At 37.6% G+C, this 20,796-nt stretch overlaps 1 protein-coding gene across 4 annotated transcripts in view; it reads right to left on the reverse strand.

Moving 5' to 3' along the window:
- The window catches only part of slc1a2b (solute carrier family 1 member 2b), a 47,659-nt gene that overhangs the window by 13,230 nt on the left and 13,633 nt on the right, over positions 1 to 20,796 (reverse strand). Inside the window, exons 1-5 of one of the 4 annotated variants that reach the window (XM_028449083.1) lie at positions 12,488 to 12,809; positions 6,497 to 6,636; positions 1,123 to 1,275; positions 733 to 983; positions 488 to 635 (exon numbers count right to left, since the gene is read on the reverse strand). In XM_028449083.1, coding sequence (XP_028304884.1) covers positions 488 to 635; positions 733 to 983; positions 1,123 to 1,275; positions 6,497 to 6,636; positions 12,488 to 12,492 — 697 coding nt within the window. In that variant the 5' untranslated portion in view covers positions 12,493 to 12,809. Of the gene's footprint in view, positions 1 to 487; positions 636 to 732; positions 984 to 1,122; positions 1,276 to 6,496; positions 6,637 to 12,487; positions 12,810 to 12,933; positions 13,058 to 20,796 lie in introns of those variants that run through there. The other 3 variants (XM_028449086.1, XM_028449085.1, XM_028449084.1) reach the window with 3 other exon arrangements.

Raw genomic sequence — 20,796 nt, forward strand, 5'->3', positions numbered from 1 at the left:
AAAGGTTTGCAGTATATTAGAAAATACCAGATCAAACAATTACAGTCAACTTAGTCTGTACAGCTGTAATTGGTAAAGAGGGGCGTGGCCTAAATTCTGAAGAAAGGGACCTCTTGACTAATGATAGATTCTCTCTGAAAACTGTTTGTTGGTGAGAATATGGAGATTTATAGTCTTTAATACCCAAACACATTGACAAATTTATGAAAAAGTTACTGGAAGAGGGACATGTTTGGAGAACATTGAATCTTTGGTCACTCTAAAACATTCTATATCTAGCCATTTAAACAGCATGCTATTAAAAGAGCTAAATATACATTTCAGGGGTTTTAAAGTATGTTAGAATATTGAAATCAAAGAGGGTTGCAGTGTAAAAAAACGGAAAAAAAACAAAAACCAAGCAATTAGTTTTTGCATCAGATTGTTAGGGTCTGTTGGCATTTAGCACCAAGGAATTAAATCAACATTTTCCCTCCAGTTTGCGTACCCAGAACATTCATGCCACTTTTGAACTGCAGTGACTTTTTGATCACAAATTGAGGCTCCTTAGTGATGTTAGCCACCAGGCCCTCCATGGTGGTGGCATTAACGTCCTCTTCTATGATCACTTCTACCTTCTTTGTAACAGTCTGGATCTGAAATAAAAGAAAGGGGATTATTGCTTAAACTTCAGATTTGTGTCTTAAACGGACATTTTTACAGTACATCAAATAGTGTAAAATCCTTGTTTACCTGCTCGAAACAAGCCTGCACCAGATTCTCTGGGAAGAGGTTCCTGATTAAATCAAAAAAGGCATCCAAGCTGGACACGTCATCATTTTTCTCTCCTTCGCCCAGGTTCTCCTTCAGTTTGGGGTTGCCAGGATGGATAACAAGCACCAGGATGACTCCCAGGACCGCAGCAATAACAGTGGTGCTCATGTAGTAGACCATGGCCCTGGTCCCCAAACGACCACTAGATTTGGCATCCAAACCAGCAAGACCTGAAGCCAGAACAAGCAAGACCATGAAAAGAACAACCCTGTGCATTACAAAAAGGATTGAAATGCTTGATTTTTAGCAATATGACCATATTCAAATCCTTCTACATCTAATGTATTTGATGTATCAGCCACAGCGCACCTGTGATTAAACTGGAGATGATGAGTGGCAGGATCAACATCTTCAGCATCCTCATCAGGATATCTCCAGGAAAAGCAATCACCATGACAATATCTGGGTGGATCGGGGAGGCAACGCGCAGCAGCATCCCTGCTACAGCTCCCAGGATCACACCTGAAGTGCAAATCAGAGCGAATGTGTCACATTGTAGACAGAAATACATCTGCAAACGCTCATTAAAAGACAACGTGTTATTAGAAAAATGTCGTCATGCTGTGATCTGCTTAGAAATAAATCCCTGATAAAATGCCTACACATCCTGAAGGGCAACATTCGACAGATCTCTTGAAATATCTGTCGCTGTCATTCAATAGGACAGTAGGTGATCAGACAAGTTTTTATTTTTTTTTTTTAAAGAAACCAACTAAGAAAAGTGACGATCAAGTAGGATTAAGATTATTTATTTCTTTGAAGTCTGGAAAGATTACGGTAAGATGTAAAACTCCCTCTAAAACATTTGTAATCTCTGGAAACCCAGAACAAAGCTATATCTACAGCTATACCTATATCTAGTGAACCCCTTGAGCCTTTTTGTCACACAATGAGTACCCCCTCACTCACACGTGTTCATAATTCTCCAAAAGTAGAACAAAACACAACTGTTTATTCAACGCAAGTCACTTTATTTCATCTTCTTAAACTGAACTATTAATATTCAGGCATTATCTTCTTATTTAACTCAAATTAAACATAAAATGATGAATACAAGAAACAATATTATTTAAATATTAAACGTTTGTATTATTAATACTAATATATAAAGATTATATTGTTAGTAAAGAAAAATAATAAAGTTGAAATTAGAAAAAAAAAAAATAAGTCATATAAATAAATAAATACAAAACAAACAATTAACCTGCCTGTGTTATAAATAACTTTTACACGTATTATTGACAGACTTATGAAATGACTGAGAATATTTTTCATTATCTTGGAAATGAATTCTTAATTTTTCCACGTCCCCCCTGCAATGTGCTCACGTACCCCTAGGAGTACGCCTACCCCTGGTTGGGAAACACTGATCTAAAGCAGTGATTCTCAACTGGTGGGTCGCGGAACTGTACTGAATGGGTCGCGGACAGCTGGTAAAAAAATAAATAAATACTTTGTGTCTCTCAAATTGTCTTTTATTTTGAAAGAAACTTTTCTTTTGACAGACATGCTGTGAAATGCATGTTGCACAGGAAAATATATAGATTGATATATTTTTTTAAATTATCTATGTGTGTTTTTAACAGCTATTTTTGAAAAACTAAATTTGGTTGGTTGAATTGAAAAAAAAAAGTGGGTCGCGATTTAATGACTGTGGAAAAATGTGGGTCCCAGGGTGAGACCGGTTGAGAACCCCTGATCTAAAGTATAGACTAAAGATCTAGATCAAGATTTTTGGCAAAATATGGAGAAGATTTTCAGAAAAATTTAGATTCCTACACACCATTAAATGAACATTTAAATCTACTACTAGAGGATAGGGCTGGGCAAAAAATCAATTTAATCGATTTATCAAACTTGTATATGAAAACAATTTCTATTTTTGCAAATTCGAGTTTAAAAAAATAAATAAATAAATTGTAAAATTAAATTTTTTTAAATTTCTTCACCACAGTTTTTTCGGACTTTTTTGCTTTCTGTCCTTGTGGGTTACCGTAGCGCGATGTGAGCCAGCCCCCTCTTTGTTTACCCTTTGAGTAGACTATATGTGTGCCACAGGCATGTTTAATTTTTTATTCACACTATGCTCAGATGCTAAGGGAAGAGTTTATTATTTTTTAATTGTAATGTTACATGTTATAAAATATGTAGTTATCTGACTTCTTAATCAGAATATTGAAGCTACTGTGAAGTTGCTGTTGCACTTTTGCTTAAACCTGGGTTAAAGCTTGAAATTGTTGAATGACAGAGTCTCATTTACTTTTAATTTGGGATTGTTCTATGCATTTTAACTCTTGAAGACAATCACAACAATAAAGTTGCACTTTTGACAATATATATGATGTCTGCAGTCATTTTTAAGTGCATAGGGAAAAAAAATAAATCGAATCGCCCAGCCCTACTAGAGGAGTCCAGATACAACTTTTTCACTTCCAATATTGCAGCATTGCTCAAACCGATATTAATCTGATGTCCCTTCCAACAAAAAACCAAAACAATAAGTTTGTTTTTTGATATGGGACTGATATTAATATGATTGTCAATGACCTGACACATAAATATTCTGTCCAACTGCATTCATTTGAGTTAAAAAGAGGTTTAAATGCATAAAAATATACCAAATATGTAGTGATTTAGTATATATGCGCTCACTTTGATGTATACTTTTTTTAAAAATTACTTACTAATTTACTTTTGTAATTTATTCTGTTATTCAAAGTGTCGAAATATCATGTTATGCGACTGTCTGGCCATCACTGAGGTGTTAAAACACACTTTAAAATGACTCTGGATCTATTCAAACGTATTTTCTGCCCTTTTTTAGTTAAAATATAGTCATGTATAAGATTTCAAATCATTTCTATATTTATTTCCATCATAATATTAATGCAAACTTTGCCTGATGATGCACATTTTATGAAATATCGTGCGGTGAAATCCTCATACGTCATTGATGTATGTATGTATAATGTATCATCCCAGAGACCAGGGGTGGCCAACTACAGTCCTCAAGGGCCAGATTCCTGAGACTTCCAGATGTCTCCCTGCTCCAACACACCTGGTCGAAGCTAATGTGTTGTTATTAGGTTCTGCAGAAGCATGATAACGCGCCATTCATTTGATTCAGGTGTGTTGGAGCAGGGACACATCAGGAGGACTGCTGTTGCCCACTCCTGGTTTAGATCATTTTCCTCCACTGTCTATTGTTATGAAAAAATAAAATCCTGTCTGTTTGCTGAATTTTCCAAGAGCGATAGAATACATGATGTTTCACTTTCAAAGAGTTAACTGTATAAGATTTTTTTATAGCACTTTAGACTAGCCATTAAAGGAAAAAAAAGAACATAAAAAAACATCAATTTGGATATATGAATATACAACAACAACAAAGTAATAATAATAATAATAATAATAATAATAATAATAATAATAATAGCATGTGCATGTGAGAGGTAGAAGCCAATAGGCTTACAAATAAAAAGCCGATATAATAGGATAAGGATATATTCTAATAGTACCTGATCAGACACCCGTGTGGGCAGCTGTAGCCACCGCTTGACTGACAAAAGGACCCCGCATTTATATCATATGAGTGTTTCAATTGTCTTTCATAATCAATGTGCTTTAAAAAAAAAAAAGTATATCAGCCTCAAATATTGGCTTTAGATATGGGCTGAATTATTATTATTATTATTATTATTTGTTTTTTAAATCAGTATCTGCATCGGCCTTTGAAAATCCCATATCGGTCGACATCAAAATTAAATCTAGATTTTCCATCTGCCAACAGCAAATTTAGATTTGATTTGAAAATGTTAAGCATTGATAAAAGGTTGAGGATTTTCTGCCCCAGAAGTCTGAAGAGTGAGTGAGCTGATCAAACTAGACCTTTGTTATCCAATGACCTATCCACTCTTCTAAAGGTCATCATGTCCAACCATCAGCCCTCACCATAACGCTCTATCTCCACCACACAAAACCAACATCCCTCCTTAGCGTCGGTCCTTTTGTGACAGCCAGTACAGCCAGACAGGTTGGGGTCACTTATAATTGTAATTGTGTAATTGATAAATAACTACAATTATGGCATAGTTATATTGTATATGTAATTGGAAAAGCTGTTGCTGTTGTAATCGTAATTCAGTTCAGATCATTAACTTTGTAATTGTAATTGGTGTGGAAATTTACTATCTAATTAAACGTAAACCTGGGGTACCATGTCATACTTCCAGGTCTTACACATCCAGTACGTAGATAATAATTATTAAAATATGTTTCATATCAACTTTTCTTACAAGCTGTCAGTTCTCTTTAGGATCAATTAACCATTTTTAAAAGGCAGTGACCATCCGTACCCCTATTTGGCCAGTTTAGGTCATGTGATTAGGACTAAACCTTACGTTAAACCTAACCCAAACCCTAAAAATTGCTGCGATATTGGGTTTTACCCAAACCCTAACCCTAACCCTAACCCTTAACCTAACCCTAAACCTAACCCTTAACCTAATCCTAACCCTAAACATAACCCTTAACCTAACCCTAATCCTAACCCTAAACCAAACCCTTAACCTAATCCTAACCCTAAACCTAAAACGCTACGTACCTGTACTTCGGTAACCGTACCAATAGCACTGGGAGTTGTCTGTACGTCAACCGTACAAATAGACACTTTCTATTCAAAAAGCTATTTAATCGAGGGCTACACTGACAGAAAAACAGGCTCAGACACCCGCAACAAAAAACATTAATACCAATATTTTAATTGATTAGGAAGCCTAACAAGGTAACCAAGAGATGAGAAACAAATTGAATGATAGACAATATTTAGTGTATTTTACAGCTGATTTGAGACATGGGTCATAATAACTGACCCGTTATCATAAGATATGCTAACAGAAAGCTAACACAAGAAGAAGAATACGTTTTTATGGGCTTATTTATTAAAGGATTGTAATTGCAATTGAACTTTAGTAATTGAGAGGTAATTGTAAGTGACTTTCAGGGGAAAAATAATCATTTTGTAATTGGGGAAAAATGCTGATCAACGTAATCGTAATTGAGTTGTAATTGAACATGGGCAACTGAAGACGTAATTGCTACTGAAAAATGTAAGTGACCCCAACCCTGACACCCAGACTGGTTTTTTTCTTTAAATAACACATTTTTAAATCCTTTGCTTGAATCATCCTAGAAGTGTCTCACAGATGCCCTCAGCTGTTAAGGATGGCACTTTGTCTCATTTGTATGCACCGTGTGACGCTCCCATCTCTCCCAGTGAGGGATGATCAATGTTCAGCCTGGCTCTGTTGCTCTGTAGGAGTCGAGCCAAGTTTGTGAAACATACACAAAGCAAAAGAAACCTCAAAATCGCACCAGGGTTTCTTTCTTGATTTTATTCAATTAAACCTCTCCCTATTGCCAGATCCTTTGCAGCTCATCAGAATATTATTCATGTGACTTCAGAAGCTGTTTAAAGTGTTCATGGTAGTATGAAGCTTTTGACAGCAGCAGGTGGCGGCGAGCAGAGGATGGTCACAACACCCAGTCATGTGAGCACGGACGCCATCTGTGAGTTAAACAGTGGCTCCTTAGCATGCTGCACGTTTCATTAGCTGTCTGAGTTCTAACAAGAAACAACAACAAAACAAAAAGATGAAGGACCAGTATTAATGAAGTCACCTACCAAGGACAGTGAGGGTGAGCAAAAGGTTCTTGAACATTTTGGAGCAGATTTTGGCACATTTGGACTGAGGGCGGGCCTCGATGGGCTCCAGATGACTCTCGTGCATCCTGACCTCCACTTGTTTAGGCATACTGTTGGCACTGTGTGGCAGAGAGAGAGAACACGTGAGACAGCAGTGCAAAACCATTCAGTTGTCAAAAAAAACACCCTTTTGATGATACAGTACTACATCGTATTTTTTTGCTAATGAAATCATGTATTTTGTCAAGTTTATGTTACAGAGAAAAAGCTCATATAGGATTTTTCCAAATGTTCTATATATAAGTAATATCCAATAAGAGAAAGTCAGTTTTTAGTTTTGTTACAGGGATCTTTAAAAGTATTTTCAACAGTACATGGAGCAAGTAGAACCTAAAAAGCAAAAAAATCATTTTGGCTTCACACATTATTTATTATTATAAATAAATGAAATAAGTCAATTTGAGACAATTCCTAACAGAATACATTAAATTGCGCAGAATAATACAGATCTTTTGATTCATATACTACTGATGCTTGACAGAATTTAGTTTTCATCCATCCATTCATCCATCCATCCATCCATCCATCCATCCATCCATCCATCCATCCATCCATCCATCCATCCATCCAGTGTAATGACTGGGCACCTGAATGACACCTGAACACATTCTTAAAAATAAATAATATGCGATCAGTTTACACCAGAGTTGTCAAACTATTTTTGGTTCAGGGGCCAAACTGGGACCATTTTGAGCTCAAGTGGGCCACAGATTATAAGAGGGAAAACAAGCAATTTCAACATCATTGTGAAATAGTTTGCACGTCCACATAAAAATATTATGAATTATGTAAGGCACTGACAATATCCAAGTAAAAGTGATGCTGAACTTAAATTTACTCTAAATTTCTTGGTTTTTGTGACCAATTTTTATTTTATTTGGGAAAATGTTGTGAAATTATTTAAGGAAAACTGCAGACATTGAGACATTAAAAAGTTATTTTCAACAATTTGAGATTAAAGAAAAAAAAATGACTGTATTGTGTGATAAACATTGTGAAGTTTCATTGAATTTGTGTATTTGGAGGGGCCGGGACATCTACAACTGAAATATTTGGTAATTTACACAATAATTCATGTTTTTTCTGACATTGTTACTTTCTCTACGTGCTCTTAAGGGCCGGATTTGGCCCCTGGGCCTTGAGTTTGACACTTGTTGTCTATACTTATCATACTAATCTGTGAACTCGGGAAGCCAAAAAGGAGAACATGCAATAAATGGCACCAGAGTGAATGCAGCACGACTCAATCTATTCTCTTATGTGTAAAGCAAATCCTATCGGGTTTAGGTTTATATTTAGATTGATCCAGATGGTGCTTCTATCTGTTTCAGTGACGACTGCATGCTTATTATATTTTTAGATCCCACATACATTCGTACAATGATAACAAATTCAGTGTATTGAATGAATGAGTGTTGATTGTCTATCCTGCAGTCCCATCCAAGTGTGAATGAGTTTGTCAGTGAGCAAAGACACAGCTGGGTCTGTCACATGCCAGTTAAGCAGGTGTTCAACAACTGTGTGAGAAAATAAAAACGAGGAAATAGAAACAAAACACGGCCATATTGCTTTATATATATACTGTACGTCAAACTAGTTTTAGTTCAGGGGCCAAATATGGTCCAGTTTCACATTAACTGGGCCACGAATATTTTTTTGTAGAAAAATAAACAAATTCAACATAAACGTGCCCTGGTTTACAAATTCCATGTATCAATGATATATAAATGATAAAGTATGTGAATACAGTATATCCGTCCCTGCAGGATCTTCATTTTCGTTAAATATTTTGAAGAAAATTTGCCAGATTTTGAAAAAATTGAGAGTTCTTTCAACAATTTTAGGAAAAAAATGACTGTCGTCATGTGATATAAGAAGTGGAAAACTGAGCTCTGCAAATATTGCGGATTTTAATAGATTTTTTTTGGAGTGGCTGACATATCTGCAACGGAATGAGTTAGTAATTTATAAAATTTTTCATGTTTTTTCTATCATTTTTACTAATTTGGTGCCCCAAAGGACCGGATTTGGCCCCCCACCTTGAGTTTGACACACATGCTGTAGAAGGAAACTGTGACAACAATTCTAAACATTCTTTGCTTGACTTGGTTTGTGTAGCTCTTCAGTTCCAATGGGCTCACATTAAAATGTCTGCTGTGATGGATTACAAAGTACAGCAAGGAGGAAATACAAACATCTGAGCTGGTGCATCTTGTCACATTGTCCACTAATCCTGGCTTTTCTGTGTTTTTTAAAGAAGTGGAACAAAAACAGGTAAAAAAACAACTAGAAAATACGTCTCTGGGGTCGCCAGGAATTTGTCATATAAAAATAGGGTCACGATTAGGGCTGGACAATATATCGTGATTTAAGATATATCGAGGTTTCTATTTTGGCAATATAGTAAATGACAATATCGACTATATACCCTTTTTTTTTTACTTATACTAATATTCATTGAGTACAGTCAAACAATGCCCTTTACAATTTTTCCATTTTTCTCAGATGAATATTTTATAGCTTATTTTGTATTAATTAAAATACTCATTTTAGGAGTTGCTGCTTTCGTTACTTCTCAGAACAGAATGAAAATCCCAGTTTGAAACAACCACACTACAGAACTCACTCACACGTGCTGTCCTTTATAAGCCAAAAGTGTTTTTTTTAATAAATGTGCCTGTGTGTCATTTTGTAGCAGCAAATTTAACCCAGAATTGTCTTTCTGGCCAGACTTTATTTGAATTAAAAATATAGAGATTTATATCGTACATCACCATTTTGAGGAAAAAATGTTGATTATGTATTCTATATTTTCACTTTGTATTAAAATAAAATGCAGTAATAAAATATATGAGCTGTCACACTTGTCACTGTATTTTTAACACAGTGTAACAAAAATGATCAAAAACTACATGAAAAAATGTATCTGGGGTCGCTAGGAATTTGTCGTATAAAAATAGGGTCCCCATTCAAAAAAAATTTGGGAACCACTGTGGTTAAGGCTGTGCAATTAATTGAAATTTGATTACTATTTTGATTATTATACTCAACATTTACAAAAATAACATAATCGAGAAAAAAAAATAAAAATATATATATATATATATATATATATATATTTTTTTTTTTCAATTAAATCTATGTTGTATTTGCTAAATAAAACAGTCTTCCACAATTTAGAATGTCTACAAAGAATAAAGCTTGGCACACACCGATTATTATGCTAACATTGAGTTGTTTAATGCATGCAAGCTATTCTGCCCCGCCCCTCTTGAAACCAAAGCTAAAGCTAGCCTCCAGGCTAACCTGAGGAAAGTTGTTGCTGGCGGTCTTGAAACATGGCAGGAGAAAAGCATCAAAAACGCTTGGTAAACAAGCAACACAAGTCAAAGTGTTTCTATGAGAACACTTTGGCTTTGATGATGAAGACCAAGAGCCAGGCACGGCACCAGGATGTTTTCTCTCCCGGTGCTAAGGGGGTGTGGGATTTGATATGTAGGGGTGCTGATAATGAAAAAAAAAAGAGATATTACTTTTACAAGGAGTTTCTAATTTTCTCTTCAATAAAAGAAGTTGTGCAACACAAAATATTAGATATAAATGTAGTTTTAACTGAATTTGGTCAAAGATTATTTAACAAATTAGTTAAGCATCAGACAAGTGACTACAAAGCAATGGCAAAAAAAAATAAATTATGAGCTAAAATGACCTATTCAACAGCTGACAGCCACTCTTTCACCTGCCAATAATCAGACAGTAAATCTAAAATGCAAAACGTCAGGGATAAACTCTAATCTTACCCTAGTTGTTTTATTGGAGAACAATGTGTTTGTTGTTGTTTCTGCGTGTTTGGACAGGCAGGCAAGATTGCTGAGTCGAGGGTTTGCCTTTCGGTTTCTCAGGTATGTTTTAACGCGCCGAATGCGGGAAAAACTGCGCTCACGTGAAGCGGAGGTGACAGGCAACGTGACAGAAATGGGTAAAAGTTTGTAGAGGCTCCCAAGGAGACGAGCTCTTGGTCTTCATTTTCTACAAGAACTCTTTTTTTTTAATTATCCATTGCAATGGACTGCTAGTAAACGCTAAAATGATGCGCAAAAAAGACTCTTCCACCCCTCCCATCCGCTACCACACACACACACACACTGTAGTATATGTTAATCAATGGGCCCCACTGAATAACATATGGGGTACAAGAAGGGATTTGATTGGAACAGAATGGCTACTCTGGAACTTTTTATTGTTTTTGAACTCAATAAATTAATAATAAAAATATTTTAAAATATTAAATAAAATGTTCAAGGAGCCTAACTAGGGCTACACAAATTCCTGACGGGGCTATAGCGCCCCCTAGCCCCGGTGTAGCGCCGTCCCTGCCTAGAGCAAAGACACGTCACGTGCAAGGAGTGTTCTGATTTGTGCAAAAGTAAACATACTTGATTTTAGTGTTTGAATTGTTTTATTTATGTTTAAAGATTATATTTTACATTGTTTGGTACAAAAAAAAAAGAACTTTTTGGTTGACAAGTAATAGTTTGAATAATCAGGAATTCAATTGTGACTTATGGTGATTATTATTTTTTCTATAATCGAGCAGCCGTAACTGTAATAGCTGTTTCTGTTCTCGTACCCAAGCCTCAGTGGATCCCAATAGATCCATTCACCTTTACTATGATAATAACACCAACTGCAGTGGCTGTTTTTTTTCTGTCAGATTTGGTGACAATCAAACACAAAACAACCAACAAAGGTTCTTCAAAAGCAAAGGTTTTCTTGTCTTTTTATCCTCTCCTGATCCTGGAACATAGATATCAGACACACTTCCCCCAGCTTTGCCTGCACTGCTGTGCTGAGAACTTGGCTAAAGGTAGACCACCTGGTCGGCTTCCGGGCTTACAGATGGACCCGTCCCATCTTCCCTTATTAATTTCAAAGTGAAGTGTGAAATACATGAAACTACGTGCAAACCACAAGCAAACAACAGACGTGCGTTCTATTTCTGCCTTCATTTAAACAAATGATTGATTTAAAGAACACTTGATGATATCCAGACATTAAAAAGGGGGGAAATTACTTAAATTAGCATCACAACGTCATCCCATTTCATAAGAATCAGAGCTGATAATTGAATTCTCCCCACTTTCCTCTCCCTTCCTTTATTTTTAGCACAGAGATGATGAAGTGGGTGATGTTCTGCCATGATGAATTCATTATTCTGACTAGGGCGGTGATAGGTTCGCAAGCCGGATTGTTTGACCCACAGAACGATAACGTGCAAAACAGCATTCACTGGACAAACCATTGAACACTTTTTGCACACAAAAGAAAAAACAAATTTTAATTTGTGATGACAAAATAACATTCCCAAATTAACCGTTAAGCCTTTAAACAATAAATAGAGTAGTAGAATAATAGTAAAAAACTATAAAAAATAGAAAAAAAACACCAGTATTATCAATACAAATATTCAGAATATAAAAAAACAATATACAAAAAAATATTCAAAGCAACAGAACCCCAATAGCATTTTAGAATTTAAAATGTTCTTTTACATAATCTTAACTTGTGAATAATGAGCTTAAAACATATCATTCAATTTTCTGGAGTTCACAAAAAATGGGAAAAAAATAGGCTTTTAAGTAACTTCTGCTCAAAAATGAAGATTTAAACTTTATGACAAGAAACTTTTAAAGGACGCTTTTTTTTCTTCAGATCCTAATGTAATTATCTTACACATCAATTCAATCTGGATGAGAGCTAGGTCAAAATAATTGTATTAGTACATCATACATCGTACCTCACAACTTTAAAACACAAATGAGATCAATTTAAAACTAAACAGATAATATACTTTTTTTCTCCATGGAATAATATATGATTAAACAGTTGCTCTGAATCCTGTTTACTTACTTCATTTCTCTGGGAGTTGAGGTAGAAGCTATGAGCGTTAGCTATAGGAACAAAGCCCGAGCCTTTGGTATTTAAAGAGCAAAATTAGCACAACGAAGCGCGAGAGAAAGCTCACAACTGCTCCATCCAAAAAAGGTTGCCAGATGTCAGCAGATAAAGTCCCAGGGTGAGATAAGGCCCGTGGGTGAAAAGAACAGTCGTAGTTCTGCTCAGATATCCGCTGTCACCCATCCACAAACGAGCCATTCAAGACAGTCCAGACAACAGCACACCACTGACCACAGCAGCAACCTGAATTACCCCATCCAAACGATTCGAAAACGGTCCCTTAGCCCCCACCCCCTGGCTCAACCAGCACCCACCAAGTTAAAAATGACAAATACACACTCAGATAGAAACATACATCCAACAAAGGTAGAAAAATGTGATAATTAAAAGGGGCAAACCTCGAGGGAGGAGTCAGTGTGTGAGTTTAGGAGCCAAAATCCCACAGGGTCACTTCATTCCCTGGACACTGTAATCCCTTGGAGAGCCGGCTCCCAGACTCATCAAGCTAACGTGGATGGCGTAGCTACAGATGATGCTAGCTAATGGTACAATGTGGACGTCAGTGTTTTGTAAGTAGTGCTTTTTTTTTTTTTTAGGAGAATGAAAGACATTAAAATGAAGAATGAATGATTCAGCTTCTCGGTTCCTTGTATACATCTACAGTATAGATATATATACTGCACCATATTGTCTCTGGGTTCTTTCATTGAACATAAACACACAGTCCATATATTTCCATGGAAGCCCACCATTCAGGAAAAGTCCAAAGCCCTAAAGTTCAAAGCGATCCCAAACAGATCTAAGTGATTCATGTGAGGATGCTGTCACGCTGGTTTCCCTCCAGTCTCCCAGCAGCATGGGCCCACACACTGCATTGAGCACTATCACATTATTCTAATTAGGGAAATGTGTTGGAAAGCTATTTCCTCTTCAAACAAATGACCACAACCACACAAAAAACAAAAGCCAGAGGAATGTACACGTTGATCTGCTAAGGTTTGTGTCATGAGAAATCACCCATCGTTGCTCCCTCCACATGTTGTGGGAACATGGCTGCGTTTTTCAGGATGAGACCATGGGCAGGGGCAGAGAAGAAGGGGTTACAGTGAGGAGAAAGAGGGACACTAGGGGAGAATGGGGTGCTGGGGTCACATTAGAACCTCGCAGCCAAAAGAGGGGCCTGCGAAGGGGACGAGTGGAGGCAGCCATCCCTGCTCTTGGCTGGTACCATGTGAAGCTCTCCACTTCCTCTCTCTTCCTTCTGAAGGCCATTGTTTCACATGCAAACAGTGGCAGTGGCCCCAACTCTCCCAGCCAAGCGCTGCATCCAAACTGGCATGGGTGAGAAAAGAAGGGGAGGGGGTGGTGGTTTAAATGGGGCTGGGGTGCAAGGGTATATAAGCAGAAAGGGGTAAGCAGTGGGCTCGCCCAGAATGCCCGTTCTCTTTCAGGCCACACTGATGTCATGCCTGTGCCCACCGTGGGAGAGCAGTGGATGGGACTAAGGCGCCCCTTTCTCTTCCCCCCTCCCTCCACAGGCTCTTATTCCACCATGAATGAATCTTTGAAAAGCGGGAGCCCATTGTGTCCCATAATCGAGTGCGATTATCCCGATTTTATGCAGCCTTCCCATTGTGAGGAGGTTCCTGAGTGCTGGCTTTGAGGGCCACTGCGATACAGCGACCACTGCTAGGGGTTGTCCTGGTAACATTATGTGGCTTAGAGGGAGAGAAGGGGATGAAGAGGAGGGAAGAGGAAGCTCTCCACTTCACACATACTCGCTACACAAACATACTGTCTGCACAAATGCTACATGAAAAGGAAACATGGTCCGAAAAACAGATCAACAAAAAAAATAAAAAATGAGTTAAACACTTCAGACTTGTTTTTATTTCAATGTTGCGATGATAAATACACACTGGTATTGTCCAGTGGTACAAAAACACAAGTTTGTAAGTGCAGTCAGAACTATGGAATCTCCTAGGGCACATGTGTCAAACTCTTGGCCCAGGGGCCAAATCCGGCCCAAAGTAAAAATTAGTGATAAAACATGAATCACTGTGTAAATGAAGCTCAACACTTCTGGTGCCTATATTGCATGATTGCAGTCATTTTTAGTGTTGAACTGTTAAAACAAACTCAAAATTCTCACAAAATCCTTACATTTTCCTCCATTTATTTCCTTTAATTAAATAGAAATTGGTCACAAAATCTAGAAAATGTAAAGTGGAGATCCTGTTGGGACTGATATGACACTTATTGCTACAGAATTGTCAGTTTCTTACATATTTTGGATTTTAAGTATGCTTAGAAGTGCAAACTAGGGCACAATAATGTTGGAATTATTTAGTTGCGTTTTCCCGCATAAATCTGTGGCCCATTAGAGATCAAAGTGCTCCGTGTTTGGCCCCGAACTAGAATTAGTTTGACACCCCTGTTCTAGGGTCTTCTTTGATTGGTTCAATTTAAAATAAATAAATAAATTTTCTGGATCGTGATTCCATGTTGATATCAAGAATTTCGGCCAACTCTACAACATTTAAATTCCCACTCACTTTATCCACAGCACAGATGGGCATCTTTAATCAGAGTGTCAGTGTCGGATCTGAGAGCCACATTATCAACATTAATTTAGAATAATGACAAATAATTGAGTCTGTTTTTGTTAGCTTTTGTTATTTGTGTATTTTTTTTCCTCTGATTTTCTGTTTCTGTTGTCGTTTTGTGTGTTTTTTGGAGTCATTTTTACTATTTTTTCATGTTTTTGGTCATTTTCTGTCATTTAAGTTTTATTTTGGCATTACACTTCTGACGCAGGGAGTTGTGGTTGCTACAGCGCCAAAAAAAGGGGGAGATGTAAATGAGTACATTATCAAATCCTCGTGAGGTAAAGACAACTGGAACTGAGCCAAGCTCTGGATACAAGCTGGCCCCTCGGGGCCTCACGGTCACTTGCATTACAGTGGGAAAGAAATGGGCTCACACAGGCTGGCTGCCTAGGAGCTGTGAACCTGCCATAGCAAAGGAGCACATGGGAAGCCCTCAGCAAACACACTCAGGTTGTGCCGTGCATAGAAAGTGGGAAATCAATTCCAAGGATCTAAAGAATGGGAAGCTTCAGTCTTTCTTTATTTAACCTAATAATTAAGTACACAGTGATGCTTATGGAAATAGTGTCAACTTAGTAGTATTAAAGGCAGAGTACTGATATATCCTACTCAAGTAGAAGTACTGTTACTTGATGAAGTACAAGTAATTCATACATAAAATACTCAAGAACAAGTAAAACGTAGCTCAATTTAATAGTTCTCAAAGTAAAAGTTAATAGTTACTTTCACCCTCCACGTTAATTTTTGGTAAACAGTTCCCTTGCATACTGTAAACATCTCATGTATAAATGTAAAAATGAAGATACCAAATCTTGCACATATGGAACTTATTTATTTTGCACAAAGGAGTCAGTATAAAATAAAAGGTTTGTCAAAATGTATAATTGTTTTTTTTTTATGTATAAAAGAACACAAATGAATTCAAATTAAAATAAAAAGTTAATTATAGCATAGCTATTTATGAACTCTAAACCTGAGAAAATAATCTGCTTTCAACGCTGTTTTGGTGTGGTGCATTACGTTGAATCTGGTTGGTCGGCTATGGTGTGATGAAATTGATTGTCGTCAGTTCATTTCAGTTTTTGTAGTTTCACAATGTCCGTTGATCATTTAAAAAAAAAAAATAATAATTTACTCAGTAACGGTAGGGTGTAGAAATGTAACAAAATACTTTACTTCTTTTAAAACATAGTTAAGTACAAGTAAAATGACTGATATAGAAATACACTCCAAAAAGTACAAGTACCCATTAAAGCAATTCATTTACAGTAACATGAGTACTTGTAATCCATTACTTTCACCTCTATTTAAAGGAATGCCAAATAAATTCCCATCAGATGTGTACAACTTTAAATAAATGCTAGCTGTTCACCCAATCTTAGTCAAAGCTACTCTCTCTTAAATCATGTTCCTTCTAACTACAGCCAAAAGAGTATTATTTTTTTAATAGTTTTCTTTTATTCCTAATGTTGCCTAATCCTGCACTGACTCATTTCTTTTCCCAGCAGTAGCAGAAGCACCACCCTCTCAATTGTGCCGAAGCCAAAACATTCTAGTCTTGGTTCAGGTTTAATTAGGTGAGCAAACGCGGACAGAAACGGAGGAAGGTTCCAAGTGAAGTGAGAATACAGTCAGAACAGAGACTGGCAAACGTCCAGAAGTGCTGCACTGTGAATTACTTTCTCTTATGCTGAGATTCACTAAAGACAGCCTCAGCATGCTGACGTTTTTTGGGCTGAGTTAAATGTTTGATGAATGAAAGGAGAGTTTGAACCTACAACAGTAGACAATTGATCAAATTAGAGCTTTTAGAAACACTTTACATTGTCCCTTGTTAGAATAAAACAAAAGCTAAGTTTTTATAGTGTTGTATTGTCATTTTTTTTAATGGACTTCCATAATTGTGATCTAGTGCCAGTTTTCTAGTTTCAAAAGCTGCTTTTGAAAACCTGTCATCAGTCCACTCCAAGCATTCAGTACCATGGTCAGTGCCACATCCACATACTTCCATCTTCCACTTCTTGTTGGAGTTGTATTTGAAAAACTCTAACTCTCCTAAATCCATTTCCTTTTGAAAATATTAAAACATGGGGTTTTAAACAAGCCTATCTCAAGCCTCTAACATTTATATCCCCCTGGCTCAGGGTTTAAAACCCCACCCTGTTTCCACTTTAATGTACACAGATTCTTTGCCGTGGCTCTATGTTTGCAGCTAGATCTACTTAAAGTGCAACCAAGAGGCATTTGTTATTTGTCCTGTACAATATGGGCCACCCCCCAGCCCCCACCGTCAGCAGCAAAGAAAAGGAGATCATCCATAGTCATGTCAGACCTCTGTAAACCTTCTCTATCATCTGATGGATTACACACCGACAGTAGACACATGGTTTCTCATCCTGCTGCTGTGTGTGTACGATGCTGCATATGAAGTGAACCTACAGTACTATCATTAGCAGGAGGCGCATCTGTTTAACAGAACTTGCTGGATAGCAGGCGCGCGCCTTTTGATGGCTTCGATGGTCCGATTCCCCACAGGAGCTCATTAAACCAGCCAGTAAAGCAGGACCACCCTACCCCCCCACTACAACCACCACCATGGTATACCCGCTATAGCTGAGAGGGGACTGACAAGCAGGGAGGGGTGGGATAAGTGAAACGGTAGGAATGCAATATAAAGATAAATGGGAAACAATGTATGGGGGAAGGGGAATGGAAAAAGAAGGGGAAAAAAGGTGTGGCTGATGAAATTATGTATAGCAACATAGGAAATTAGACGTGTGAACAGCCAGAGAAAAAAAGGTGATGACATGGACATGACGGTTAATATTAATAACAATGACTACGGTTACATGATGTTTTTTAATTGAGAATTAATTATCCCTAGTTAAATTAATCAGAATTAAAGTGTTCTGGTTCGTGTTTACATGAAAATAGTAATTCCGAATTGATATTTACAAGGAAAACAGATTTATAGCTTTATGTCTGAGGGTTGGGAAGGGTTCTGATTGGACGGGGAGAACGTGACCGTGGCTCAGGTGGTAGAGGGTTGTCTTCTGATCGAGAGGTTGGGGGTTCGATCCCAGTACCTGACTATGTGTCGAAGTGTCCTTGGGCAAGACACTGAACCCTAAGTTGCTCCCAGTGGTCGACTAGCGCCTTGCATGGCAGTCCTGTCCCACTGGTGTGTGAATGTGAGAGTGATTGGGTGAATGAGCTGATATGTAAAGCGCTTTGAGACTGCTTCAGTGTGGGGATAAAGCGCTATATAAATCTAGTCCATTTACCATCCATTTACCATTTATCTCGTCTATCGGGAAAAATGCACAACAAACCATTTCTTTTCGGCTACAACATAGAAGACCACATAATAGCAACTGTTCTCACTGTTATTCTAATTGTAGTTTTGAAGCAGCAGCTGGACAATAACATACTGTTTCACTTTCATCAGATGAGCAGGAGAAGGAGTCAGAAGAAGAAGGGGGGCAGACGACCGTACTTTGGCCAATCAAAGCCAGCGGTTAGTGCAACAGAGAGAACTTTTCGAACGACCCGTTTGTGAAGCTCTGTGGTCTGGTGCAAGGCGTCATGTCCCTGATGAAGCCTGTTTCCTTTGCTGATGTCCATGTGTGTGTCCGTGTGAATGTCCACATGTTCATGTTTCTATCCATCCACTCTTTTCATTGTAGCCACGTCTTCTAAGGCTCTTATTAAATAAATAGCATCAGCTCGAGTTTGGGCGGCCATCTTGGATTATGCCGTCACCAGAGCGTCATCGCGACTGGCCGAGCATATGCAGAACGACCGGAATTCATTTAAAGTGGAAGAAAACATTTACAAGATTGAGGAATTATTCAATTCAGAATAAAAATCTGAATAAACCAGCCACATAATTCGGATTTCAGTTTGATTCCGAATGGCCATTTTCATTAGGAAATTACAAGGTCAGTTTAAAGAGGATTCAGTTTTTATTCTGAATGAAAGGGGAATTAAAGCTCTCTTGTAAACGTGTCTACAGTTACTGTACGTTAAGCGCTTTTGTGTTAATAAGTTATTTGTGGCCAAATGAGGAAATGACATCTGTTTGGGGGCAGCTGATCGTTGCACAAATCGAGTTTCATACATCACTGGACTCACCTGACACTCACTCTAATCTAAAGCCACATAGATATTATGATGCTGTAAACATCTCTAACTCAACATCCTTTTACCTTCCACCTCATATCTATTATATGAATATACCAGCCTACAAAAGCATAACATGTACACTCCATAAATATTACACAATCATACATCTCTGCAGGAGCAGTCCCTTGGCATCTGGAATGGGAGGGGCTACAGTCTCGCTGAGGGTTTGCCAATAAGACGACGACTAAGTGGGATGGCTGTGGTCCCACTAATTAAACACTGCAGTCTGTGGAGGCTGAGCACAGCCTGAAGCAGTGGCCAATGCCCCGCTTTCCTCACACCACCCCACAGTGTTGACAGAGAAGGCATTCCTGCACACATACACACACACACACACACTCACACAGGACAATACATCAGCCACCGAAGCCTGACAACCACACATATATATTTATTATAGCTGTGTATGACTCAATCATTTCAACTGACCTGCATTCATTATATATTTATTCAAGGCAATAAATAGGGTTTTTATGTTGGCTTAATCTAAATTTAATTGGAATTTATTCTATTTTAATATAAACACAAGTTACACGTTTAGACATTATTAGATTAGCTTGGATTAACAAACCTCAACCGGTATTTATGCTGGCCTTAATTCTACAACATGAATTGCTCTTTTTGGTGGAAAAATTAGCAATAATAAAGCTGCTTCTCGCATAAAATTTGAAAACATATTCTCATCTATCAAAAATCAAGGTTTTCAAGGAAGCAAAACAACAGTTATTTACGTAAGATGTTTATTTGTTTGACTGTTAGCAGGTAGGATAGACTGTACGCCATGGAAGAGTCCATTCACTTTTGGAGGGGATCCGGATCAGTTTGGACATTTGGCAAAAATTGAAAAATTCATATCTTGGTTCATAATTGTTATTGAGTTATGTCAGGTTGGTTTGGATCCGGGTTGCACATTTCATCATGATTTTTCAAAAAAAACTCATGATGCCCATACATTGGGACCTTCTATATCATTAGTATTACTTCCATTACTATAATGGTTCAATCATTCCATCTCTATATAATTCATGCAGGTCTGTCCATACATGGTGTTTGTTTGTGCAGTCCATATTCAATCTGGTGTGAAGAGTAAGCAAAATATCATTACAAGGACCCCCCCCCCCTTTTCCTCGTCCATGCAGGAAAATACATACAACATGATGGATGGCTAGAACATAACATAGCAGCATATCGGAGAATCAGGGCGTGTGAGAGAGCTGTCACTCTCACTTCGACTCTCTCATGTCTGTGGCTGTTTAAAGATGCATAAATGCCCTCTCATACACATTCTTCTCTTTCTCCTACACATCACCCATTACAACTTTTACAAGATGCCAATAGCACCTCAAAAATACATATTTAATGTTCATTAGTGGAAAACAGGATGTGTTAAGGTAAATGTGTGGCCCTTCTTGTGTTTGTTTTTTTCTGCCTGGCGGCAACAAAACAGGCTTTGTTTCATGCCCTAGG

Source organism: Gouania willdenowi, chromosome 6 (genome assembly GCF_900634775.1).
Source record: "Gouania willdenowi chromosome 6, fGouWil2.1, whole genome shotgun sequence".
Taxonomy (NCBI): domain Eukaryota; kingdom Metazoa; phylum Chordata; class Actinopteri; order Blenniiformes; family Gobiesocidae; genus Gouania; species Gouania willdenowi.